General features: G+C 44.8%; 2 protein-coding genes across 10 annotated transcripts in view; both read right to left on the bottom strand.

Annotated features, from left to right (window-relative positions):
• Positions 1-11: 11 nt before the first annotated feature.
• Positions 12-17,509, bottom strand: camsap1b (calmodulin regulated spectrin-associated protein 1b). 9 transcript variants are annotated; one of them, XM_076997743.1, is made up of 20 exons: positions 17,291-17,509; positions 16,398-16,568; positions 13,253-13,530; positions 10,635-10,796; positions 10,061-10,141; positions 9,690-9,722; positions 9,199-9,258; positions 8,336-8,477; positions 7,850-7,989; positions 7,665-7,761; positions 7,357-7,525; positions 6,716-6,804; positions 6,428-6,506; positions 4,042-6,298; positions 3,819-3,955; positions 3,095-3,309; positions 2,763-2,865; positions 2,242-2,351; positions 1,979-2,097; positions 12-1,780 (listed from the first exon to the last, which is right to left on the bottom strand). In XM_076997743.1, exons 2-20 carry the CDS (start codon positions 16,552-16,554, stop codon positions 1,484-1,486), a joined length of 4,725 nt encoding a protein of 1,574 aa, XP_076853858.1. In that variant the 5' UTR covers positions 16,555-16,568; positions 17,291-17,509; the 3' UTR covers positions 12-1,483. The 9 variants fall into 9 exon arrangements, with proteins under 9 accessions (XP_076853858.1, XP_076853860.1, XP_076853859.1 ...); XM_076997745.1 differs by having other exon boundaries at positions 13,253-13,515; XM_076997744.1 differs by lacking the exon at positions 17,291-17,509 and adding an exon at positions 16,652-16,900.
• Positions 17,510-20,369: 2,860 nt separating this feature from the next.
• notch1b (notch receptor 1b) overlaps positions 20,370-27,832 on the bottom strand; it is a 34,400-nt gene continuing 26,937 nt past the window's right edge. Inside the window, exons 28-34 of the mRNA XM_076997742.1 lie at positions 26,890-27,103; positions 26,470-26,557; positions 26,017-26,173; positions 24,449-24,747; positions 23,985-24,132; positions 23,781-23,878; positions 20,370-23,285 (exon numbers count right to left, since the gene is read on the bottom strand). Coding sequence (XP_076853857.1) covers positions 21,975-23,285; positions 23,781-23,878; positions 23,985-24,132; positions 24,449-24,747; positions 26,017-26,173; positions 26,470-26,557; positions 26,890-27,103 — 2,315 coding nt within the window. The 3' untranslated portion in view covers positions 20,370-21,974. The remainder of the gene's footprint in view (positions 23,286-23,780; positions 23,879-23,984; positions 24,133-24,448; positions 24,748-26,016; positions 26,174-26,469; positions 26,558-26,889; positions 27,104-27,832) is intronic.

Below are 27,832 nucleotides of genomic sequence, written 5' to 3'. Positions count from 1 at the left end.
GCAAACCAAAATGATGACAATGAGTTTATTGAAATATTTATTAAATTTTCAGTGCCTTTGTTTAAAATAAATAATGGTGTGGTATAGAAAGTAAAATGACCAAGCATGACAAGTACAGTGTTTTAAAAGTATGGTGACCAACATCAGTACAATCTTTAGTTTATGTGTAAACAACCATAATACAAACCTGCACTTTAAAAGTAAAGAAATGCGGTCACTTATTAGAGACATGTGTAATATCTACCTTTTGGAAAACAGTAGCTTAAGTGCCTTCAAGGGGCTATTAGTTTGCTTATCAGTGTTAAAACGTAGTGTTGTTTAAAGATGCTTGTGTGTGTAATAAGCTGATTAACCTTTAAACCACAAACCTTTAGAGTCATTGCCTAGGAGCTCAACAGTCCAAACTTATTTGAAAATTCTAGCTAATCACCTGTATTAGAAGAGGTAAAGTGCATGTGCATCACTATTTTGATCTGGACACCAAACTCGAGCCTTCAGTGAGTTCTCAAACATTTAAAATTAGGAGGTGGCAGTGCTGACACTTCTTTCCCCATTTCCCTGTATCAAAGGAATGTTTTAAATACGGGTAAATAATTAGACAGCAACTGCAAGAAAGTAACCAATTATGAATATATTAAATACTGTCATTCAAACGGTACAGCGACACTCTTCATAACAGAGCATGCTGCTCTTCTGCATGAGAAACGAAGCTCAGGGGGCCGACATCACTCATGGTTACATCGCATGATAAAAGCACTAAAACATGATCATGAGTGCACCGTTTAACAGGATGCCGATGTCCAGTGGAGAAAATCACTACCTCTAACATTGGGATAGTAGCAAAACGAAAGAGCATCGGAGACATGTACCAAAGCCTAGTTCATTCCCTATTTAAAAGGTCCATCATAGTTCTATACAGCAGTGCTACAGCCGGTTTGCTTCCAAAGCGTTGAATAAATAGACGACAGTACCACAATGTGTGAAGGCCAATACGTATGACTGGAACTGCCCCAGTGACACACAGTTTAGAGCAGCACGGTTTTTGTGGAAGGAGGGGAAAAAAATTAGGCAAATCGGTATTTTGTTTTCTACATGAATTTTGATTAGAGTCTTCTTCAGATGCAGCAGACGCTGTTTAGCAGTAGTGTCTCCAGCTGGGTTTTAAAGAGACGGAACCTTCAATCATCAGAGAGGAAAGCTCTGCTGCATGTGAGCTCGCCAAACTGAAAAATATTTCAAGTAACAAGAACTTGATCCAACAAAAACAAGAAGGGCTGCAGATACAGGACAAACCACAACCCCGAACCGCTCAAATAAAGAACACGCCGCCTGTCTGTCCAGACATTCAGCCAAACACACAGCCACTCTCGTCCCATCACCACACAAGCGGATAACTTGGTTGTGAACATCTTGACGGTCTTTGCGCAGGTACTGTGAGCACGTGAGCACCGCTGGACGACAGTTCCACCAGACCTGCTCGTCTTCACTTCCCGACCTTCTTTGGCACCACGGGCCTCTTGGCCTGCCAGAGGTGATTGTGGATGGTCAGGGCATCCACGCTGACGGACACGGTCTTGGCAGGTATGACGGTGAACTGCTTGCGGTCCGAGCTGTACTTATAGAGTTTGTCGATCATCTTCTTGGTGATGCTTTTGGGCCCCGTGCCAGTGAGCTTGTGGATCTCCTCTGTGTCGGGGAAGTACGAGTAAAGTGCCCGGAACTGGCAACCACCATCACGGAAGAGGATCATCAAGTGGTTCGACTCGCTTTTCTCAAGCTCCTGCAGACAAATACACAAACCATTTACAATCAAGTCATTCTATTAAAAGCTTTTTGTCATCAGATGAATTACAGGACAGAGGGAAACTACCTGGTGGAAAAAAACACTCTTCTTTGTTATTCATAACCATTCTGATTTAGCTCAGAATGCCACATCCATTAATCAAACATTTTAGGTAATGGCTTTTGAGTTACACACCTCAAGAATGGAGTTCTTCTGTGGTTCATTTACTTTCCCAGCCAAACAGCAGTGGGAAATGGCGTTGTGGATTATTGGCTTATTAGACTTTGCACTTGGCTCCTTGAAAAGTTTAGGCCCTGCAAAACAAGTTAGTAAAGCATCAGAAATAAAGAGGACGTACTCTCTTGGGTCCTGGGACCGTAAAGAACACACAGCTGATCGTGGAACAACATGCTCACTTAACGGTTCTTCAGAAAGTAAGTAAGTGTGATGGAACTCACCAGTATATTCTGCCATGGATGTTGATGTGATGGAAGAGGCTGTGGATCCGTTGTCCCAGTCCCGCTCTGTAGCCCGACTGAGGCCTGAGAAGGACTCCACCGAATCCCCCCTGTTCAGAGAAAGAGCACGCCAATAAGAGCAATGGTGTTCAGTTCCATTAGAAAGAGCACGCCAATAAGAGCAATGGTGTTCAGTTCCATTAGAAAGAGCACGCCAATAAGAGCAATGGTGTTCAGTTAATTTAGAAAGTCATCATCTAAAATAAGAAACTGATTTGGTCATTTAGTCTTTCTAATTAAAATCCACCTACTAGTCCTGACAAATAAATTATAGTTTAATCACCACCACAACATGGACATGTGCAATAAACACACAGCCAAACACACGATTCATGCAGAGCTAACATGCACACTTAAATGTTTGCTCATTTATTCCAAGTGATATAGTAATCAGGGTCGAACATTTTACCACACATTTTCTTGCATATCATACAGGCCTAACACACACGCACACAGCTTACCGCTGGGATCCTGCACCTCCTGAGTTGATGCTGTCTGCTTCGGTAGTGGCCACAGAGGCCAGTGAGAGATTAGAGCCAGACTGAGCACTAACAAGATTCTCATCTGGGAAAGACATTTTGAACCATTTTAGTAATAAAAAATTATTACTCGTGGATTGAAGATTTTACCCATAAAAAAGCCTCTACAACAGAGCTGCATCCATTTGGAACTTGTCAACTTTCCATTTACAGAAACAAACCCGTAACACTGGTGCAGCAAGGATCTTGTTCTACGTGATCTACGTGATCTTTTTAGCCATTTGGTAACAATAAACATAGCTGAGAGTTCTTACTGGCAGTGGGACATTTTGGAAGTGTGTCAATGGAAGGTTCTTCCTTCAGCACAGACTTTGGCTTATGCTTCTTGGTCTTGGGTTTGGGTTTAGGTTTGGGCTGCTCCTGCTCCTCAAATATCTCTTGCTGTTTTCTTCGCAGGTATTCCTGCTTTATCAACTCCCGCCTGGCCTTCTCGTCCTCTTTTCTCACCCTGTCCTCTTCCGCTTTCCGCCTGAAAGCAACAACTTTTTAATTCCCTTCTACATTTTACATGGCTAATCAAGTTTTCCACATTTTCATGTTTCAGACACATTTTTAAATGGATTCATTTTTGGACACACTATGTGCATAGTGATCCTATGGGGATATATTTCTGCAAAAGGGACTGGAAGACTAGTCAGGATAAAAATGGATGCAGAAAAGAATAGAGTATTCCTGGGAGAGAACCTTTTTCAGAGTGCTGAAGGTCTTAGGCTGGAGCAAAGGTTGCCATTTTAACAAGACAATAACCTGAAGCATTCCACCAAGAAAACAAAGGAGTGTCTTCAAGTCAAAAAACTTGCGCAGTCTTCCTGAATACTTGTTATCCGACATTTGCAAAATCTAAATAAAAGTCAGGACAAGTCAGCATGATGCCTGTCCCCCAATGGCTGTCATTCAGTGATAACTACATTAGTTTCTTTGAGTGAAATATTCATAAATGCATCAGCTGCCCAAATCACTATGGGGGGATGAAGGTACCTAGCTTCATCTCTCTTAAGCTCGCTCTCGGCCTCGAGCTGCTGCTTGCGAAGCCGTGCCTCCTCTGCCTTCTTCTGTTGCTTCAGGAGAAACGCCGCCCGTTTCTTGGCCATTTCATCTTCTGCTTTCTGCTCATCCTGCAGTGCAAAACATTCAAAAGAGACGTTAAGCACCGTTGGCGACGCGGCACATTATCTAGAGTGATACCCAACAAACCCAGTACCTTGAAAAAGAAGCCCATGCCACTTTTCTTTTCTTCATCAACAACATCTGTGGTGACGTCCAACGCACCAGAACTGCCATCGTCTGACTGGGCCGCCAAGTCTGATAAGTCCACTTCGATTAGATTGGCCTTGTTCTTTGAATTGTCTTCAGATAAGGCCATTTCACAACCAGGCCCATTATCAAATGTTGTTTCAGAGTCCCTTAGAGTGCTAGGCCCGACTTCATGAGTGGTCACTTCTAGGCTTACAGAGCTTGGTTCTCTTGAGACTGTACGCAAGTTGGCCTTATCGTGAAGATGGAATGTGGTGTTCTTCAGCTGCACCTCAGTTTGGTTGATTGACACTGGCTCTATTTTCGGGGTCCTGCCCCCTGGGCTGGCTCTAGAAGTAGGACTGTCAATGGGAGTGGGAGTAGATATTTTCTGCCCTTTGCCGTGTTCCTTGGGAAGCTTCAGCTCAGAAGGTTTAGAGCGAGACCGTGCCGAGCTCAGTTTAGGGGGCTTCCTGACTACAGGGCTGCCACTTGGCTCCATGAAATGGACAGCTGCTCGTACCTTTGCTTCAGATAAATTCCCTCTTTCGCTATTAGGCTGTGGGGCAGCAGCTGGTGGGGACTGAAGGTTTTGCTTCATCAGTAGGTCCTGCTGGAGAGACAGCTGCATCATCTGCTGTTGTATGCTGCTGATGGCCTCATTAAGCATGTCTATCGAGTGGTTACACTCATTGAGGTCAACTTCCTCATCTGCGTCTAAGGCACTAGGGGGCAAGGCGGTGGCACTATCCCATTCAAGGAATGCTTTCTCTGCGTCTTGGATGCCTTTCTCTCCATCCCTCGTGGTGTCGAGACACGAGTCGTCTTTTGTCGTATTTTCCTTACCCCCGTTTATCTTTTGGCCTTTCGGGTGGTCCGATTTCAGCGGCTGAGGAAGAGTGTCGCTCTTTCCTTTCTTCACTATGTGCAGGAAGGCAGCTTTTCCGAGCTTGAGCCTTTGTCTGGCGCTCAGCACCTCCATTTTCTTCTTCTGGGTCTCGATGGCACGTCGTTTCTCCTCGAGCTGCATGTGCAGCTGCACGAGCTCTGAAGCGAGGATGTTGGCATTGTCCTTGCCCTGTTGACTAGGGCTTTGGTCCCTCTTCATCTTCCAAGAGGTGAGAGGAAACGAGCCGCTCTCCGAGCCGTCAGGCGTGGTCCTCTGCGAGCTGCTGGCGCTGGAGCGGATGTCCTGGTTGCTGCCAAACTTCTGCATCTTCCGCTCCGCAAAGCTGGTCATCCGTACGCTGCCGCTGGCCACGCTGCTGACCTGCGACTGAACGCTGAGTCCAGGGCTGGAGCACCTGCTTCCTTCATCCTTGTCCGCATGCTCCTTCACATTCATGTCTTCTTGAAGCTTCGCAGACTCCTCATCCTCCTTGTAGAAATGTCGCATTTGTGGATGCAGCTCCTTAGTAAGTTCAGCATCCTGTTCTTCAATGGTCTCCATAGTCTCTGTATCTGCATCAGGCAGTACGCCCCAAGCCTGGATGGGCCTCTTGTCCTCAGGTGCAGAGGAATGCAGGTAGAACCCAGGAGACAATTCGGCCGGTGGCTCGACGCTGCTTGTGACTAGGGGTCTGAAAGCTTCGGGCTGCTCGGGAAGCAGATGCACGGACTCGCTGGATTTGGGCTCGGGGGTTACCTCAAGCTCAGAACTCGAACTGGCATTGAAGGTTCGGTTAAGGTTGTGTGGAGGTCTTCGTTTAGCTGAAGTGCTGGGTCCATCTCCGGCACCAATCCTCCGCGCCGGCCCTCGCTGCCGTGTCTCCCCTGACTCTTCCTCCTTATTCAAGCACACAGACTTTTCTTTTGCTGGTTTAAGGACAGCAGGCATCAGAGGTTCCAAGTAGAAACTGGCAGTTCTAGAATCTGTAGCAGCGTCTTCCTGCTTTCCACAAGAGTTTGTTTTAGCACCAGGGGGAGTGCACGGACGCTCTCCGTCCCCATTGTTTGACAGTGTAACGTCGTTTTTAGATGACTCTGCCCTGATAACAGTTACCATATTTTCTTCGTCATCCATGTTAACATTTCCCAGCAATCCATGGCCGTTTAGCCGCCGAGGTGCCCCCTGGCTTTGATTGCCCTGGTGCTTGGGTGTGACGGTAGAGGCCAGGCTATCCTCACTGATGGAGCATGTCAAACTAGCACTGTCGCCCGAGGCAAAGTCTGCATCACTGTCCGTGGCACAATGGAGAACATAGCGATTCAGCTGGGAGAGTGGCCTGGTTACCATGAAAAGAGAAGGATGCCAAATTTAGGTGAACCAATTACCAATAAGCAGTCATGAAAGTAACATCTTTTATTTTAAAGCAATTGTTAGTATAGAAAACAATTATTTCCCCCCCCTTTACCTCTGTCTTTTGTCTGACCAAGCCATAGACCCTCGAGCACGGCTTTCTTGTGTTAGAGAATTAGAACGGTTCCTAAAGGCTGTTAAGAAAACCCAAAACAGAAAAAGAGTAAACCAACTTCTCTTTATTAATATCAATTATTTGAACAGTCACTGGTAAGAAAATGCCTAATATGCCTAATCTTCCTGACCCCACAAACCAGTTTTATATATTCACGCATGAACATTTCTGTGTAGTCAGTGGATGCTCCTCTCCCCTAGATGGCAGTACAGGTTTGGCGTGTCCTACCTGACGGGTCCTCTCCCTGTGGAGTTCTCTGTTGCCTCTGTCTCAGTGGTAGGAGTGGGTGGGAGGGACTAAAGCTGGAACTCCCCTTACTGCTCAAACAGAAAGCAGAGAACATTGCTGGCAGAGATCCAAAGCACAAAATTAGGGCATACTAATTTTCAGTCCAAGATCTAATCTTAATTTGAAACTTGGCCGTTTAGATAAATAGAGATGTAATGTAAGGATTTCTAATTAACAACAGATTGATCAATAGACGTCTCAACCTGAAATTCTATTAAAATATCCCAATTTATCTTGGTTGTTTAAATTTGCTTAATGCTAGCTTTTTTCCTTCATGGTAGCCTTTGTCTTGATAGTAAAGTCTAGTTCTGGATAATACTGGACAAATAAAACAGACTATGCATAAATATGCAAGAACATTAAAGATCCTTGTAAAGTCATGTGGTTGTTTAGACATGTTGCATAATATCATTTTGAAAATCTTGCAAAGCGGTTAATATAAAAATACATTCTAGAAAAGGATATGAAGGCAAATCTGGATGGCCACAAATATCAGTTCAAAATAACATATCTAAACCTGCACAAAAGCTTCTCAGGTGAAAGGTTTATGCATGAAGGAGAGGAAGGCTATGAAGACTTACAGAGCATCAGGTTCCTCGGGGTGCAGGAAGTACCTGTTACACACTTCTGGGTTGTTGGTGCCAGGATGAGTAGAGTCAGCAAGGCCCGGTGTGACCAGGAAGCTTCTCTTGGTAGCATTAGAGATGGGCACACAGGGGCGGGAACTCTTGGAGTGAGTCACAGCTCTTGCTGTGAAGGAGCAGTATCAGATTAGTAGATATTAAAGCAGACATGTATTACACACCGTTGCTAAAGGGCACTAAATGATCTCCATACAAGTCTTTTGTACATTTCAAAAGCATTTAAAAACCAGTAGAAAATCTCTCACCATCCTTGAATTCCTGGAAATCCTTTGGCTGGACAAACTCAGGTTTTACAACCTCAAACCACCAAAATAGTTCAGCAATGAACACCATGACATTGTGCTGAAGGTAGAATTAAAAAAGAAAATGAATGAATGGAAAAGCACAACAGATTTGACTATGGTGGCAGTAACTTTGCTCAACATCATACCTTGAGCACAAGAGGTGCATACAGCATGTCTTCTAGTGTTAAGTAGAAGCTTTTATTAAGGTACTCGTTGGCAAACTCCTTCAGAAGCTGGATATTATACAGGCTGTCTGCTATTGAGGTGACCTCCTTCAAGCAAATATCTACACAGCGATAGAAAGATTAAACACACACAAGCAAGAATGTTAATCTTAATATATTGTTACACAAAATATCCAAATAGCTATAATGCTAAAAAGGCCAGGGGAAAAAAACACCAAGATAGGAATGAAGAATCAATAGCATGAAAAGGCACGAATGGATGAACCGAAGTAATTCTGTGTGCTACTCATCTACTCTCCTCACACTCACTTCAGAGTGATCACGTTAGAGGAAACATCTTAAACTAGCAGGTATCAGGGGAGAGGCATAATCCGCTGGAGGACAGATACCGCACTGCAGCTCTGCTGCGGTGAACCAGATCTGAATATCTCTGTGCGGAATGTCTACCGTCAAGTTTCATGAGGTCGGGGCAGTAGTAGTGGACCACGGTCAGCAGGGCAGCGCCGTCACACACGTCCCTCATCAGGTCCTCCAGCAGGGAGAAGTGGGGCGTCTGGCGACCCGAGGTGTGCTCCCGCCTGTAGCGCACCTGGACATGTCACACAACACAGTGGTCCAGAGCTGCCTGGCTGCTGGTTTTAAGCAACGCTAAAATTAACTAGGTGTCACATTCTAGATATGACAATGTACACAGTATACAGTTGCAAAAAAGTTAAGCAAACACTGCATCCTGAAAGTCGTTAAGAGGTTCTTTCACATATATAAATTAATTTGAAACAATTACACCATGGCCTGTGTGGAGCATACAAATGATTAATTAGATAATTAGATAATGTAAAAAAAAAAAAAAAAGAATAATAATAATAATTAGTATATACATAAATTAACTCCACACCAAAAGCAGAGCTATTTGCTGTCCGCTTCATTAGCACAATGAAACTTTTCCAAAGTTTGCATAAATGACACTCAGAACACAAACTGACAAGACTACACTGAAAGGACACACAAAATACAGACACAATAGCTGGTTTAACAAAAAACGTATCCAAGGCTGTCCGTTCCATGGCAAGCAGGTAACTTGAGTTCGATTTCAGAAATTTGAAAGACACACCAATTGCGTCACAGATGCAGGACCAGGACTGACCAAGCACTGAGCAGGACCAGGAACGGTCATCCCAGAGCTAGCTAAAAACACACATTTTCTACACATACGTACTCACGCGCGCTACGTACAACCAGTGAGAGCTACAACACAACCGGAGGTGAATGAAGAGTTAATACAGAATGGAGGAAATGGAGGAGCACCATACCAAAAGTGGACGGTCCACAGGCTCCAACATGCAATGGTCCAGCACAAGCATGAAGTCAGGCTAGAGGGCCAGACACAGCAGAGAAACAGAGTGATGAAAGACAGGTACAGGCTGAAAAGGGGGATGAACACAGAACAGACCGCTGCCATGTATGTTTCAGCATGAAAAGAAAGGAGCAAAGGCTAAAGCTTGGAAGACACGCCTTTCTTTTCCTTCCACACACACACACACACACACACACACACACACACACACACACACACACACAGGAATGTATTGGCTCTGCAGGCTCTGGGAGGTGAAAGGCAGGTACTATTCTTCAATTGCTGGATGACGGGGGCAAACGGGCATTAGAGTAACTGCAGTGAACTGGAACTTGTTGCGAAGCCAAAGGAAGCGTGGCCTGGATGGTCAGGGGTGTGTATGTGCACACATCTACACATACTAATGCGTGCAGTGGTGGAGATGATTTGCACTGGCAGCCAACTTACAGGTACTAGCTTCCAATACCACTTTGAGGGAGACTATCCAAGGAGCGAGGGAGGTGGTTAGAGGGGAAGAGACGGGAGGGAAGGCAGACAGGAATGTGTGGTCAGCGCAGAGAAGAAACAGAACTGACACTTTGGACTTTGAAGAGAGAGAGAGAGAGAGTCAGGGAAGGATAGTGGTAGTACTGGAGAATGGCTATAGGGAATTAAGGAGTTTTTTTTTTAAAGATTCAGTGAAGAGAATTTAAGTTGTATGCCAACACATCCCAACAGACGAGAGAATCAAAACAGTTCACACTGCAGTTCACATGTATTCATTATACTTTCTTGGAAGTTACAGTTAGCTCAACACAGAAACCAAATGAGAGTGATACCTTCTGGTGGCCAGGGGAGTCTAGAAGATGCTGCTTTACTTTGTGTTCCTTCTCTGTGATTTCTCTCATTTTCAGGTTCACCTAGAGACCATAGAAATATTCAGATGATCACTAAACGCCTCTCCAAGACTCTCACTATTCTGTTTATAAAAGCACTTTCTCTGAACCCAGGACCAGATCCAATAGGAGAGAAAATCCCAGCAACTGTGTAATTTGACACGTTACTCATCTTCCAATCCCACATTAGCTCTCCCATAAATTGTTTTTTTTCCTACATATTCATCACAGCATGCCTCTACCTCTTACCCAATAAAGAACATGCACAAACCCCCTTGCCCACAGTAATAACCTTTCATTGCCTTCCAAACCCCTGCTAGATGGTTACTATGTCTTCAGTCTCAGTAAATCACTAACTCTCATTCAAAACAACCGCTGCTTTGTTGCATTGCAATACATAGATATTGAGTGTACTAAACCACTCGACTACAATGAAGTCTGCAGTAGACGGACAAATGTTTGACAGAGCTCAGACTGTGTGCGAGTGTGAATGAGTTTTCTGAGATCAGACACACACCTTGTTAATCCAGAAGATCATGGCATCCTCCAAGTCGAAAGGAAGCTCCTTGGATGCACTGAAGGTGGAGAAGTGCTTCACACAGGTCACTACCTTCTCAATGCTGATCATCTCCACAGTGTAGGCCATCATCAGTGCATCGATCATGGGCATGTGGGAGCTCTACCAGACAGTTCACGGTCCACAGTCAGCATGGTGAGAGAGGTGAAAATAATGACCAGAACTTAATAATAGTAACATATAAAGAAAAGAGACCATTCTGGAAGGCGTAATCAGTGCGAGTAGAAAGGCAGGGACACACTGAATTCCCTGCATGAATGGAATAGTGCACCATTCACTCTGATACAGAGTGCTTGGCCTCATGTACACTGAGCACGTTGTCTCACTACACTAAAGCAGACGATGCTACTCTGCTGAGTGTAACGTCAAGAACACATGAAGAACCTTTGACTTCGCTCCCTAATATTCAGACACGAGACCACAACCAATCATGTTACTTCAGTTACATACACATGGACATAAACAATAAAAAAACAAAGCAAGAACAAACAACAACAAAACATCTAAACAGTGAACTGCTCAACACAGAACACTTATGTCAAGTGGAAGGCCAATAACAGGGTCTCAAATGGGTCAGATTTATATAGTAAATATTTCATATTACTATGGCAACTGAGGACAAATTCTCAACCACGAAAAATTAAACTAACTAATAGCTAAGAAGCTAGAAGTGAACCTGACCTCATGCTCCCAGCCCCTAACTGCATTTCATATATAGAGATATATATAAACTGTCTAGCATATCCAAATCGAAAATATGAAAGACTAATGGTCGTTAAAGATCTAGGATTTAGTATATGGATGGCCATTAGCTTTTGTTTTTCAAGCCAGCCCCCGGAGACTCATCCCTTAAATCCTTTATTCAGGGTTCTTGTAGGAGTCTTAGCTGACCGCTGCTTCACACTCAGAGCCAGACTGTCTGCAGGACTTAGTTTCACTGCTAAGCCCCTCAGGTTACCACAGCAACTCCTCACCCAGTCGTACATCGGCTTCTTTCTTTCTTGGCTAAGGGGCCGGTCAGTATGAGCTGGACGGGCCCTCTGCTCCAGGTGACAGTATTGGCTAGCTGGCTTACACATGGTGTTTCTAAATAATATAATATTTGTACAGGGGGACACTGCTTTGCTGTAATGTTTTAGTGGTACAGTTGCATATGCAATACATTTAAACACACTGGTCAACCCTTGATGGAACATAGATAAAGACAATACTTTGACAATGACATCAGCTTACCCAGTACTTCATCTTGAGAATATTGGAGACATTTCTAACTAACACGGTGTAGATAGAAAACGTAACGGAAGACTGCCTACCCAGAATCCCTCAGGGCACTTACTGAATAATGAAACAAATGCTGATTATGAATAAAAATTGTGGCAAATAAGAACATGAGAAGATGCAAGGTAAGGAAACACTGTCCAGTAAATGAGAACTGCAACCATGAATGATCTCTGCGACTCTGGTTTCTTTTTCAGCCTCACTGCTGATTTGTCGTATTGTCATAACAAAGTCAAAAGAAATTAATGGTGCGTATTGACAGGTCATGTTATGTTGTGCACCAGATGTCTGATGTCAACCATTCCAAAAAAAAAAAAGCAAATAACTATTCAGAGACGCCTTTTATTTGACCTGATAGTTACCACACCTCTAGCAGCACCGTGTGTGTGTGTGTACAGAAGCCATTACTGACATGCCTGTCTAAAGCCAATCCCCATTTCAAAAGCATACAAGAGGCTGCACAATATTTCCTTGGAATCACACAAGGAAAGGTGAGCAAAGTACAAGTTCACAGATTGGGCCTAACTTTGCTGGTGCTTTGCCAGTCAGGACCTGTGTCGCTTATGTTCAGACCAAGCAAACAAAACGTTAACACACACTTGCGCCTTTGAACAATTAGGTTTTGTAAAACAGGTTCATGTGGATTACTCTCAACAAAGACTTGGACAGGGCGGTGGCTCTGTGAGAAACATTTGCATCTACAACGTAAAACCACAAGTGGGTGGACAGTGCTGAGTCAACACCACTCCGCTCCCGTTCACAAGAACAGTCGACTAACGCTGGCTTAGGCACGGTGATGGAAATCAATGTAATCCACTCCTATTCTAGCCACGCATTAATATTTGCACAAAGGAAGATGCAACATGGCACTTGCACCATTTGCAGGCACGGGGGCAAAAGCCATTTGCAAATATACACATGAAAACAAAGCAAGTTTTCTTCTCTGCCCTGTCAGTGTGTTGATAAGACATCTACAGCAGGAAGAGCTCCGCACACTAGTGCGTAAACGCATGTGCCCGGCAGCAAACGGCACATTTCCTTTTCAGGGCATTAGCGCAGTCACTTGGGCTCAAGTATTCGAACTCATTATTCAACCTATTCTACATCTCTATAAAAAGGTCCAGTCATTTTTCACCAAAGCAAACGTTGAACTTCCCTGCAAAGGTGAATCCGCACACCAAGCATCCGATCTCAGCACTGTGGCTACTGGAGCTCCATCATGAAGCAATGGCACATCTGTACTCAATAGCCCAGCTGGACTCAGCCCGGTCAACGCTCACCATTTTGATGGGCTGGCACGTGAGGTCGGCCTCGGCGACGGGCGTGTCGTCACCCTCCGTGACGTAGATGCCCTTGCGCGACAGGGCCTGGATGACGGACTGGTGGGACTGGAGGGAGGCCGCCTGGTCCCCCTTGAGGATGAGGCTGCACACGCGACAGTAGAGCTCGCAGGAGAGCAGCAGGCGGATTACAGGTGGCTTGATGTGCTCCTGTTCGTACTGGTCTGTGTAGAAAGGGTCCCGCAGGTCGTCTGGGACGTGATCTGAGGGGGGAAGAGCTGGGACAGTTAAAAGGGTTGTCAGAGATAAGCCAGCAAGTTCTAAAAAAGCTAAATGCTATCATGTTTTCTAAGTCGCGCAGCATTTAGGCTACAAGTTAATTCAATAAAGATCTCGTACGATGGAAGTGTGGACCCATAAATAAGAGGAAGACACGTATATAAGAGCGCTGTACAGGTGTGGATGCACTGAAAGTCAAAAGGAGCAGCATAATGCAATTTTAAAAAGCACAATGACTAAGTCATGTATTTGCTGACTGGGGGAATGCTGATCCATAAGCATTAATGCGGTGAGTGCAAACAAAACTACCCCACCGTGCATCATGGTTTTAAAGCTGCTATGTTGACACTCGAGCTGTGGCAGTCAGAGCCCTGCTGAAAACACAGGACTGTAGAAGTGAACAGAAGAGAAATACTAGAGCTGCCCTTTACCTGAAAGATAGACACAATCTCCCTCTTTACCATAAACACAGCATCACTAAACTAGGTGACATGTACCATTCATGCTGAATGTCAGATGGCGCCAAGTGTAATAATTGCTTATATAAAATGCTTAGCAGTGACTCTTATGGTCTTCTAAGAAAACTTACCTTGTTTCCCTGACTTACTTTTTTCCCCCCCATGTGCCTCATACATGGGATTATATAAATGGCAGAAATATAAGAATGGATCTAAATAAGCCAATGGTGACAAAGGTTTTCATTGCTTTTAAACTGACACAGCAAAGGAGGTGGTTGCTGGTCAACAAAAGAGAATCAGGTGCTGTTAATAGACTCAAAACCCAAACAAAGTCTGAATCCAGAAGCATCATAGTAAGCTAAGCTATTTCTTCCCAAGTCTAGACTAACACTGCACATTTAGAAAAGGAACGGGCCTGCAATGTTGCAAACATCCTAGATGCTCAGGCAACATACCCAAACACAACAACAACTCAGCAGCTAATGCAACTTTCTAACTACATCATTCCGAATGAACTATTATTAAGCAATGCAACCAGATTGAGTGGATTGAGTGGAATTAAGGGCGTACTCACACTAGGCACGGTTTGCTGGTTCCGTGCTGGGGCCCGGTTATCCCCCCTCCCCACTCCCCCTCTGGCCTGCACTCACACTGGCTTCATCAACCCGGCCCGAGCACGCTTACGTCACCACAACATGACTTTATTTGGAAAAAAAGCGCGCTCGCACAACACTATGGAGTTCACGATTCTCTTTTTATTGTATTTTTGGAGTCGTTGACGTCATGTTTGAGTTCCAGCGAAATGAACCAATCAGATGAGGCACCAAGCGGGCCCGGGCACGGATAGCGCTCACACTAGAAGGGAACCGTGCCCGAGTCCACATGAATCGTGCCCTGGCCCACCTCTTCAAGCGGGCCCGAGCACGGTTAACTGATCCGGGCCCGGTCGGAGCGCTCACACTAGCCAAACGAACCGTGCTTCGGCAGGGAACCGTGCCCGGGCCCGGATCACAGAGTCTAGTGTGAGTACGCCCTAAGTCAGGTAGCTTACCAATCAGTGATAACTGACCGGTCCCCTGTACAGCAAAACATCCTAAACTTGAGCACACCGGCCAATTAGATCACCTTTCTACTAAACACACTTTAATATGCAACAGTGTAGTGTGTTCAAGACAACTACAAGAAATATTTGTTAAACATGTCAAAGTGAATAATACAAAACTGACATTTGGCATTAACACCGATATGAACCCCTTCCCCCAACCCTCATCCCTCGTGTTGCACGGCCTATGTGAAATAGACCTGTGGTGTCCAGTGCCAGGAAAAAAAACCTAAAAATATATTGTGTACAACAGTCCTCCTGGTTAGTGCTTTTCCATGGTGTAGCCCACCGTTAGTGCAGAGTAGCCACATCTTGTTTTGTTAGTATAGAGTGACTACAGAAAGGTCAAACTGGAATCAAATTTTAGGAAATATCAAAATATTTGAAAAATCTAAAACAATCACGTTGGGTTAACATAACACCAATGAGTTTTATACGAGATAAACTACTGAGTAATAACACATATCTCTAAATAGAACAAGAACATTGGGGTTTTCAAGGTTTAAGACAGCCGCTATACCCAGTCACTTGCTGTTAGGATGGTATATGGAAGGAGGAAGAACAGTTTGGAAAGGCATCCATCCTGAAATTAAATCTGTGTTGCACCAAGTCAAGTACCAAGACTGAAAAAAAGATCCCACCCGCAAAGCATTCATGTACTTCACTGCCCAAGACCAATAATTTATGCTAGTTACCACTTAATAGAAGCACTTAAAGCTTTAAAAATCACAAAATTTGCTAGAATCATGGGTACTAATCCTTAGTAAATGTGAATTTACATCAAGTAGATAACTTTCTTGTGGACAAAGACTTATGGCACCTCCAATTTTGATACTAGTTACTAGTCAGCATGCCACATTTTCTAATAGTAAGACTTGTTAACCCCTACATTGCATAACCCAGTCTACTGTGTTACTGTTATTCTGAACCTTGCCTGCAGTTCCAAATGAAACATTAACCCAGTGATAGACTATTTACCCGATATCATGCTTTTTTTAACAATACTTCCACAATGTTCACGTCTGCAACGTTTTAGATGACCTGGTTGGTCTCTGGAGTAAGCATGCATTGTTCTGCGATGAAGGAATAGGAGGAAAATACTATACTGCTGTTGCTCAGTTCATCTTAAGAGAACGTTTAAATGCAATGCAAACCTCGAAATTTACCAGTATCCCAACAACCGTATGCAGTCAATATTAATTGGCAATCGATTACTTGTATATCGGCTTTGTTTTCGCTACACATCTAACTCAGCTTTGCAGCTTATATCACGAGTTCCCATTGAAAATAATTGACATTACGTTACCGATTCCGTAAGCTTTAGCAAATAGCCATCTTAGGTTGGCCGCGATTTTAGCCCTGGCTGAATCATACATCTCCAGCGGTGTAATCTCCATCGGGTCGAGCGTGGCTTCCATCTTCCTTAGGGTGCCGTCCCCCCCTGCACCCAGGTCCACGTCCATCCCGAGAGCCCTGCCTGCAACACAAACACCAGAACATTGACCCACCTCTGGTCCCGAAACAGCTCCACCGGACACCTTTTGGTTCATTATAACGTACCTAGCGACGCTACCTAGCCATGCAGGTATCGTTAGGCCATGGAGAGTAGCCGTCAGCTAGCTCGAGATTTACAGCACTAAACAGCTCGAACGGGCAGTTGGCTAGCCCTTCATCTCGTCTGATATTCTGAGATTACCAAACGTTAGTCACGAAACGTCACGACTCCCATTACATTTAGCTACAATATGAAAGAGCACAACGAACACACAACTAGCTCGCTGCACAATTAACGTTAACAGCGCTGTCCTACGGCAGGCTGGCTAGTGAACTACTTTGTTAGCTCCCCGGCTAACTACCCAGCTAGCCCACTGTGTTAACCAACAAGACTGTTACTTTATAAACACCGTTAACTAGTTAACCAGCGACTAAATTACGACCTTCGGTAATCGGGCGGCTGGCTAGACGCTGCTAGCTAGCCGAGACGTACCCAGTCAGAAGGTAAGCTCGTTATTGTGTTAACCTAGCTAGCGTGCCCCTGTGGTATAATAATAATAAACAACGATTGACTACACCTACTACAACTACATTTTTCTTCATAACTCAGATATAATCTAAATATAAGCTAAAATATAAATATCTAGATATAAGCTAAAACAGACAATAACATTACACCCAACCGACCCCATCACGTCCACGTACCGTTCGAGCTAGGCCGTATCAGTAACCCAAGCAGGCGGATCCGCAGGTAGGAGATAACACCGGGGGAATCACACCAGTGGGACTCACGGGGGCCCGCGGGTCCGAACGCCGAGACCTCGCGACGCGGCGGGGTGAACGTCTCCTCCTCCCAGCGGCTCTATGGCAGCTCGCGGCGACTAACCTGCGTCCTAACGGCCGCGGCGCGAGACGCTCTCACATTCAAAATGTAACTGACGACCACTAACTGAAACTAACCGAAACGAAAACGATATATTAAAAAACATTTTTAAAATATTCGAATTATTTAAAAAATGTTTTTTATAACGACCAGGCCGCTATAGGTTCATCGGTAAAATGTTAAGCTAATAGGAAACTATAGTTTAAGCTAGGGTTAGGGTTTATTATCTCTCAATTTTTTTATTTTTTAAATAATATTTATTATCTCTATTATCTTTAAATCGTATCTATTATCTCTCAATGTCTTTATTATGTGACGTAAATGCAGTTTACAGTGGATTATAATGGAGATGAATATTAAGTTTGGCCTACCCTGTAGTTGGTTTAATTTATGACTGACGTTTGAAAGCTGAAGTTTGATTAATCGCTAATATATGTGGCTAGTTAACTAGATCTCGCAGTTCTGTGTATTACTGTTTATTGTATTTTCCTTTATTTTTGACTCCTACTTAATGGCACACTGGTTTCCTATTGTCTGATATCCTTGCATTTACATAGCTACTATTTGATTAAATGTGCAATTTTGTTGTTTGCCACTTTTGGTTTAACGGGTTTTCTTTGAGCTATTCACGCTGTTGGGTTACGTTACTGCATCTTTCCATGTGTATGGAGTCAAATTAGGGTCTTTAATGGTGACAAAAAAAAAAAATATCGCAAATATAAGATTAGCATTTTGCATTTTACGTTCCTAATTTGTTTCTGCAATACTTTCCCTCTTTTGCGTTTCTTTCTTTTCTTTGCGTTTCACATTTTATGTTGCTGCTTTTTTTTGCAATACTTTCTCCCTTTTGCGTTTCTTTCTTTTGTTTGCGCGTCACTGCTTTTCTTTGCGTCTCGCATTTTACGTTCATAATTTTTTTTGCGCTTCTCTCTTTTCTTTGCTCCGGTTTTACCCTCTGTGTGGGGGCCGGGAAAGAGGCGTGGCCAAGAGCGAAAGGCGTGCTGTGAACGTTCAGCATCATCAGTTGAACCGTCACACAGCGCGGCAATTTGGTTACTGGTATCATGGCAGACGGTCGCTCAGCTGGACCACAGGTATATGCGTGCAGACATAGACATCAGGTGCTAAAGCACCACCAACTCTGAAAGTGCCCTTTTAAAACTTCGTTTAAAAAATATATATTATTATTATTAACATTTTACTGAGGTTGGTTTGAAATGATCTTTTGAAAACCTGAGCGAATAAAAACAATGCCCTGAAATGCGCCACCACCTCGCACACACCCGACCTCTCTCTTCCTTTAACACCAGATACGCTGCAGCAGCAGTTCAGTTCAGCGAGTGGAAGGAAGCTGAACTGACGCTGAACGTTCACAGCACGCCTTTCGCTCTTGGCCACGCCTCTTTCCCGGCCCCCACACAGAGGGTAAAACCGGAGCAAAGAAAAGAGAGAAGCGTAAAAAAAAATTATGAACGTAAAATGCGAGACGCAAAGAAAAGCAGTGACGCGCAAACAAAAGAAAGAAACGCAAAAGGGAGAAAGTATTGCAAAAAAAAGAAGCAACATAAAATGTGAAACGCAAAGAAAAGAAAGAAACGCAAAAGAGGGAAAGTATTGCAGAAACAAATTAGGAACGTAAAATGCAAAATGCTAATCTTATATTTGCGATATTATTATTTTTTTTCGTCACCATTAAAGACCCTAATTTGACTCCATACATGTGCAGCTGGGAATACACCATGGCTAAAACCACGGTGTAGTCCTTCCAGAAGATGGCGCTTTGTGAATGTATTATGTTGGCAAATTCTGCTACACTTGTTTAATTTAAATTACGTAATTTTATGCCCATGTTGAAAAGAGGAAACTTACGGCTGTATTTGACCAGGATGACACAGATTCCAGTCCCATTCAATGTTTTCACCTCAGCATCATTACATCGGATTTAATGGATACAAATATCGCCTTGCTACAGTGAATCATCCGGATCATCACATTTTCATAGTCTGCGGTCTCAGGGGCCAAGTAAGGTCTTCTGTAGGGCAGAAATCTTCTGCATTTGATCCCAGGTAAACATCAACCTTATAAAATACTATAGCAACTCAAGTGACATCACCATACTGTTTTTCTAAAATCTCCACAGTAATCTGTAGTGATACTCGATCACTCTCCCAATGGCATTTCTGAGATCTGTTGCACTACCTCCAGATTTGGGGTCACAGTTTCATGTACCCTTTTCACCACTGGAAAACTTGTGTTCTAAATCCTCTATATTCCCCCCTTCAGTCCATGGTGTTTCGTCAGTGTTGCTTGTGTGATGTAGGCGTGCCACATCCAATTCCACTCCTGCAACTTATTTATGATGACTATGGTTGGTCCACCATTATTTGATTGTCTGTTCAGATCTTGATGTTCAACAAGATATTAGCTGTGTTGTTTTCTACTACTCTCTGTGACTCCTAGGTGCTGGATTCTCTCAAGAGTTCCTTTCTATTCCTTTTGACACTGAACAATACAATTTTAATATATCTACAGAAGACATTCCAGACAGCGGTCCTTCATAAGCTGTGCCCATATATTTGTGTGTGTGTGTGTTTGTGTGCAGAAATATTTAGAGCCATTCTCCTGAACTCAGATTAAATCCAGTCATAGAATTAGCCCAGAGTCTCCAGTGTTTCACACATGTCCAGTGGGGAGTTGTCACTGACAGTGTAATTTAAGATTAAGGATTAACCTATGTCTAAACTTTCTGTCCCAGACATAAAATATTATTTATATGTTAAATATTAAAATAATAGTAACATGAGGAAATGAGTTGAGATCAGAATATGAAATCAAGGTGTATTTTTGGCAAAATGGTGCAAATCGGTGCATTCTTAAGGACTACATCAAAGACTCTTATATGTGATATTTGAATCTTTTATTATTTCAAGAACATTTACAGATTGACAGTAAAACAGACAGAAAATATACTTTTTGTAAACTACAAGTTTGCTGATTGGTAACCTTTACAGATTTTGCATACTCAATGCAGAAGACCTTTTTTGAGGGATGAAAAATCATATATAGTAGAACACCAAGATAACCCTTTTTCAACATAACCAATTATTTAAACCAAGTTAATATCAAACTAGTTGTCAATAAATAAATTTTACAGCATCTAATTATGTTAATCTATATGGGATGTAAAGTGGCCTCTAAATATTTGTATACATCTTATATCACCTCTAACTCAGTGATCCTGAGCAAAATACATGTTCTCTGTCTGTGACAGAAAAAGAGCTAGTGATTGACAAAATCTCAAATTTCGATGACACACTTAAGACTTAAGATTTCTGAAACAAAATCCTGTTTGCATAAACAAGTAAATTCAATTTATTTACAATAGCCATAGGCTCCAACAAAATATATATTACAAGAAAGAGAGGTTCAGTGGGAAGTCCCTCCACATGATCCCACAAATTTTGGCCACTTGACCATTTTAATAAAATGGAAAGGGAGAGATTGGGACTGCTTTAAACTGGATGCTGTTTTAGGGTGTTTTCACACCAACAGTTTTTAGTCCAGTTAAATCAGAATCAGGTTCTGCCAAGTGAATATAGATGTGAAAACACCCTTTAAAATGGCAACACAAAATAAAGGACTCCACATCCTTGCTTTCATCCCACCATCACAGTGGATGTTTTGGAGGCCTGATTTTCACAGGTAGTTCATAACCAAGCATAGAACATAAATCTCTTAAAGGAACTGTACAAATGCTCACATGTTAATGGACATCAGACCTTACAACTACTCAAAAAGTTACCGCTACTTTCAACACAACTGAAGCACTGTAAGATGGCTAGGCGAAGAGCAGGAAAAGAACAAATGACTGGTTTCAGATACACGGACTAGGTCCTGTCTTACACTCGAAAGATTTCAGTGGTCAGTCCCCATCGATAGTTTAATTTAGCCCAAGACAAGCTGTCTTGGAAAAAACAAAATTTTCTATTATTCTTGATCTGGTATCAATGAATAAACAGCCCCTTTGGTTGTTGAAATAAATCACCATCTACTTAATAACTGTAATACTGAAAACATCATTATAAAATGTGCTCTATAAAATGCCCTTATGCAAAATGATACAATAGCGTAAAAAAATGGAGTGACTAATATACGGCTAATTTCAAGACCAATAAATACCCAGTGTGTATGCCAGAAACCACAGAATATTTAAATGAAAATATAAAATCCTACAAAAATGGTTCTTTTACTTTTGACACTCTTCTTATAGCCCAGTGATTTAATATGATGTATTCAAAAATCATCAAGCCGTTGAAAAAGTATAAATAATAAGACATTAATAAATAAAAAAACAAACAAACAAACAAAAAAAAACTAATTTGTGGTTAGTATAAAAGACAAAGAAAAGACCTTTCAAACAGGTTTACATTTTTCTTTTTCAAAGAGTGCTTTTAGTATATGTACAAAAAAAAAAAAGACGAGTCCTCTCTCAACCAGACTCCACAGTTACTTAAACTGCTCGGGAATGTGTCCGATTTGGGACTGCATGCTGGTGGGTGGACTGGAGATGCCTTCTGACCAGTCGGACACATTGGAGTGAGGCGAGGAGCTGGACCACTGGTCTGGCGAGCCGGGGGAGGGCGTTAGGAAAGGGTGGTCAGGCCCCTGGAGCTGGTGGCTGGGCGTGTTGTTGTCCATGCCTGCAGAGTAGCTGTGCTGGGAGGGGGGCGTGAGGAACTGCGTGCTGGCCATGCTGGAGGCCAGCGCCTGGGCGCTCAGCAGCTGCGTCTCCTGGGGGAGGATGGTGTGGATGGGCACGCCGCCCCCAGTCCCCTGCTGCAGCTCCCCCGCGCCCCCGCCCAGCTCGGTGGCGACGAAAGCCTGGCCGGCGCCCGCCGTGCCGGAGTTCTGGTGCTGCAGCTGCATTCCGGGCTGCGACTGCTGCCTCTGCTGTAGGCCCGGCTGCATTGGCTGCGGCTGCAGGGCATGCGTCTGCGTGCCGAGGTGCGTGCCGGACAGACCCTGGTAGCTCATCATCAGGGGGAGGGCACCGCCGTGCAGCATCATTCCGTGGTGGGCGGACTGGCCCGTCCTCATGGCCCCAAACTGGCCCTGCTGGCTCATGCCACCGTGCATCCTGCTCAGCCAGTCGCACTGGCCGTTCATGCCTCCCGAGCCGGCCGGGCCGGCCACGGGCAGGTGGGTGAGGCGCGGGGGCAGGGAGTCGAACTGCAGACAGGCCAGATCCTGCTGCTTGGCGGCCATGCTCAGGTGGCCGACGCCCATGTGGGCTTCCGGCATGGCCTGCAGGTGGGTGAGGGGCATGGACGGGGACTGCTGGAAGGGCGATGCCATTAGGGGCGGCGAGGCCACGTCTGAGATGTACCCATGGGGCGACTCCAGGGAGTCGACGGGCGACAGCACGGCCGAGCTGTCCAGCAAGTTCCCCTTCCCGTCTTGGGGTTTCTTTTTCTTAGCCTTTAAGTCCTTGCCATCCTTGCAGACGATGGCCTTGGCGCTGGGCTTGCGGGCCTTCTTGCTCTGGGCGGAGGGCTTCATGCCACCCAGGTAGGCGTTGGGGGAGCAGAGAGGTGGAGAGAGGGTGGTGCTGAGCGGGGCACTGTGCATGGGGGGACTGCGCACCAGGTTGTACTCGTCCATGAGGCGCACGATGTCGTGGTGCATGCGTTCCTGAGCGATATCCCGCGGCAGCCGGTCCATGTGGTCCGTGATCTCCCGGTTGGCGAAGTGGTCCAGCAGGACTTTGGCCGTCTCGTAGCTGCCTTCCCTGGCTGCCAGAAACAGAGGCGTCTCCTCCTGCGGTACAAGGTAAACCCACTATAAGAGAAGTTTCCATTTACCCCGAGAACACTTTTCACCTGTATGTGTTTTTATATCATCTGCCGCCAATAGTTTCTTATCTTGAGCAATTTCGGTTTGTAAATGTTGAGGTTTATGCAGGTCTTCAGTGATGGAGAATAACATTGTAATGTTAGGATAAATTTTTTAGCATTTGTACTTGATTAATTTCCCATTTTGGAGACATAACTTATACTAAATGTATATGTGAGAGCCTACTGTGACTCCACTATATTTGACATATTTCTCCCAAGGCACAATGGGGCACAGGTATATAATGGGTATAATTATATGGGTTAAAAGATATCCTGATTGTTGGTAATCGAATTTTGCATGGCATCGTTTCAGCCCTAGCTTTAAAACGTCAAACCAAAGTTGCATGTGCCTCATGTAACTACTTTGAGTTCCTGTCTTTTGGGTGGAGGCTCTGGGTGGAGATTCTGCGTGGGGTACCTTGTTGTTCTGCATGTCCTTGTTGGCTCCGTTCTTCAGCAGCACCACGGCCGCCTCCACGTTGTTGACCGCTGCGGCCCAGTGCAGAGCAGACTTGCCTGCCACACGAACACAAGCATTCCAGTCACCGCCGCACAAACACACGCTAAGCTTGGGCAGCCTGACGTAGCCGCGAGCAGCCATCTGTCCTCGAGTGCGACTCACCAAAGTCGTCGATGGCGTTGACGTCTGCATGGCAGTTGATGAGCTCCTCCACCATGCCCTCCACAGCCAGACGGGCCGCCAGGATCAACGGGGTGGTGCCATCGTGCATGCGCGCATCCAAGTCCGTGGCCCGGTTTCGGATCAAAATCTGGAGCAAGGGTTTAATTGAAGAGATGAGATTCGAAAGGTCTGAGATAGGTGACCTTAGAGAAGCAAAGTTGTACTTAAAAAAAACATTTTGAGGTTAACCTGTCTTATCTTTCTGTGTTTCCAGACAAGATTATTCATATACCCCTGTATTATACAATATATTTCATCCTGACCTTTGGAATATGGGTTTATAGTATAAGAAACTGACCTGCAAAGAACTATTGCATTAAGAAACCGTCACTTTTCAGTTTGATGTGGTTGACTCTGGTCTGACCCTGAAATGACCCGCGGCGTGTTGGTGTAGACCACCCCACCTGGAAGACTCCCTGTGCGTCGGCCGCTACCGAGGCGTGCAGGGGTGTCCTGCCCATGTTGTCCTGGATGTTGGCATCAGCGCTGGCCTCCAAAAGTCGCTTGGCAGCATCGGAGCGGGCGTAGCGGGCGGCCAGGTGCAGGGCGGTCTCACCCGTGCGGTCTGTCTGGTTGTGCAGGTTGGCACCCTGATAGATAAAGTCATTGATGACGTTGGCCGAGGCGTCCTCCTCTTCCTCACTGTTGCCGGTTTCCAGTCCACCGCCGCTACATGACGCGATCATCAATGGGGTGAAACCATCTGTTGAGAAGGGAGAGTAGGTGGGGAGAGTGATAAATAGATAACATCAGTGTCACGAAACTCCAACAAAGATAAGACACCAAAGCTGAGCCAGTGTCCAAAGGTTGTTTTAATACTCATGGGATATTCACCATACACTTTTACCTAACCTTTGAACTATACTCGGCTAGAGCACCATTCCCAAAGCTCTCCTCCGTTTCCCAAAGTGCTGAGCCCCTACGACCAGCCTGTGGGGGGAGGCTCAGGCCAAGAGAAGCCCAACTTGCTTCCATCATCCTTCAAAGAGTCGGAAAGATTTCACCAAAGTAACAAACAAATCGAAAACGGATTGGATGTGTTTGCCTCCGTGAATCACCCCCAGATCTCTTCGATAACGGATTCTGATCAAGCGCTGTTTTTTTTTTCTCCTTTTTTCCCCCACGTCTTCGCCGGGCAGCTTAGGGAGGTGGGCCAAGCTTTTGAAAACCACGGCGGCGGGTAAAAGTGAGCATTATTATCCCTAAGAAGCGGCTTGCCACGGCGCCTTCGACAGGGGCTTCTCTTCTTCAAAAGAACAGCTATTCTCAGATCCAGCCTGATTTGGTCGATTCCAGCGCATCGATCCAAGAAGTAGGGAAATAAAGAGAAAGAAGGCAAAACGCTTGCAAAAGTGCAACGCCTTTGATTTTTCTTCAGCATTCTGCAGGGGCTTTGATGGCTATTGAGAGAAAACTCATATGTTTGATATTAATTATATCGCATGTAAATAGAACTTAGTTATCACAGGACAGATCGTTAAGCTTGGAGAAAATGGGCATATTCCCCCGGGGTCGTTGCTTTCAGTAGGAGTCTTTGAAGTGGATCCCACTTTCCCACTGGGACATGTGTATTAACTCCTAACCAGAGCTCAATTCAGTCCCTTACTGATACACACACACACACGCGTGCTCATATACACACACACCGCAAGTGCTACAGAATTTACAGAATTGTGAGTGAAAATATGTAGTTTAAGGTTATAGTCTCATCATATTTAGATTGTGAATATTATTTGTTATAATGTTATATCTAATGGAAGTACTGATGTGGAAATTACTGCATTTGACTGAACTCAAAGGCTGAAACAGTATTCCAATGTTTTCCAGTTTTATATTTTAACTGACAAAAAAACCAAAAGCAGATAAACAAACCCCTATTTGATCGATGCTCTAAAGGCCCTTTGCCATTAAAGTGATTTTTGTACTCAACGTCAAACAGACTGCGGTTCCCTAGAGAGCAGCGTCACCCCACCTGGTCCACGGACATTGACGTCCATGCAGTCGTTCTCGATCTCGCCCTGAGGGGGCGTAGGGGCCACGGATGGGATTCGCAGGTCAGCTGCGTCCAGGTGCTGCTGAGTCCACTGCCGATGGTCCTGCTGGTCATCAAGACTTAACATTGCTTGCTCCTGACACACACACACACACACACACACACACACACACACACATAAGCATCTATTACCGGAAACTAAACAAGCGGTTATTTCTAACATTATCAAGTCATTATTATTTCTGTCTAAAATATATGCTGCCTCAGTAATTTTCAATTGCTCAAATTAAGCCTCATATTTAAATTTTTAAAAATTGAGTCCAATACTTCCATATTGAGTCCAAAACAACATATACTCGACTGCATCGGTTGACCATTTTTTTTCTCTTTTAAGAATAAAGGTCATTACAGCAGAAGCGCACTTCGGCTTACCCTGAAACGCTTGGGGTCTGCCTGCTCGTCTCCTCCCCATTCGTTCTGATTGTCGTCCATCAGTGAAATATCAGAGTTCTTCAATGGTCTGTAATTACAGAAACATTCCTTCAGAACAGCAGATGGGACCTCCTTCTTCCAGCGCCAAAGGCTCCACCATCACCAAGAACCTTCCGCTGGTTAAACAACCCCCCTCTCTTCACACAAGCCAAGCAATTCAACTACCTGCCTTGTCATTACAGTCATTTGTCTAAGTATCCTCTCTTCTCAACTCCGACACACCCTGAGTTGCCCGTAAGCTTTAGAGTCCGTTTTCGTTTGGTACACCTGTGTCTGTAGGTGCCGGGTAGTGGCACGGAGAAAAGCGAGAGGAATACAAAACCCTCCTCCCAAAAAAAACCCCTCAAAACCCAAACTCACTTCAAGCCGACCGAGTCCTCGCCGACGGGCTCCCTTCTCTTCTTCTTGCTGGGCTCACTGGTTTTGAAGCCCTCGGGGAACCAGAGCTGGCCGTGCTCACGACGGCGCTTGCGTGAGGCCACCATGCCCACCACCACGAAGGCCAGCAGCACCAGGCCGGCCAGCACCACGTACAGCAGGTAGAGCGGTGTGGGCGCTCGTGGTTGAATCTCGCCTGGAAGGGGGAGCGACATGTCAGGACCGACGGCCCCCGAGCCCGCGCAGCGGACGGAGGCACGCGCCCCACCTCGCGCGGGGAAAAAACCGCTCCTGGCGAAGGCGGTCGGTGGGAGCTCGCCCCTGCGGTCTGGCGCAGAGAGGCGAGCGGCGTCTGAAGCGCCCGACTGTGAACCGCACGCGTGCCATTCGGTAATCATCGGAATTGCTAAGTACTAATTCATCAAAAAAAAAAAAGTGCTGGCAAATAGGAAGGCGAGAGAGTAAAAAAAAAAAAGCAGAAGGGATGAACACCTCCTCTCCCAGCTCCTCAGCCCAAGGTACCAGGAGACAACTTTACCACTTCTTCTTTAAGGGGAAAAAAAGGAGGGATTAATGAACTTCAAATTACTGCGCACGCTTTAAGCTGTAAAGACGAAGGATTTATTAGGATTTTCAAGATAACAAAGACTCCCAACTTCTAGCACACTCCCGATCAATTCTCCTCGTTTCTCTCTTCTCTCCCCTCCCTGCCCCTCTCCCTGTCTCTGCTAACGATTTTGAAATGATAAACTCTCCTCACCTAAACCCTTGGAGATGCGCTAAGTCCTGGTGTTACATTCAGAGAGGTGAAGGTTGCAACAGTCCTCTCCAAGGCAACACCAAGGCCATGATGAGGTGTGTGTGTGTGTGTGTGTGTGTGTGTGTGTGTGTGTGTGTGTGTGTGAGTGAGAGAGAGAGATTTTTG

This window comes from Brachyhypopomus gauderio, chromosome 3 (assembly GCF_052324685.1).
Source record: "Brachyhypopomus gauderio isolate BG-103 chromosome 3, BGAUD_0.2, whole genome shotgun sequence".
Taxonomy (NCBI): domain Eukaryota; kingdom Metazoa; phylum Chordata; class Actinopteri; order Gymnotiformes; family Hypopomidae; genus Brachyhypopomus; species Brachyhypopomus gauderio.
Note: the sequence above shows the minus strand (reverse complement) of the source record. Positions and strands in the feature narration are given on the sequence as shown.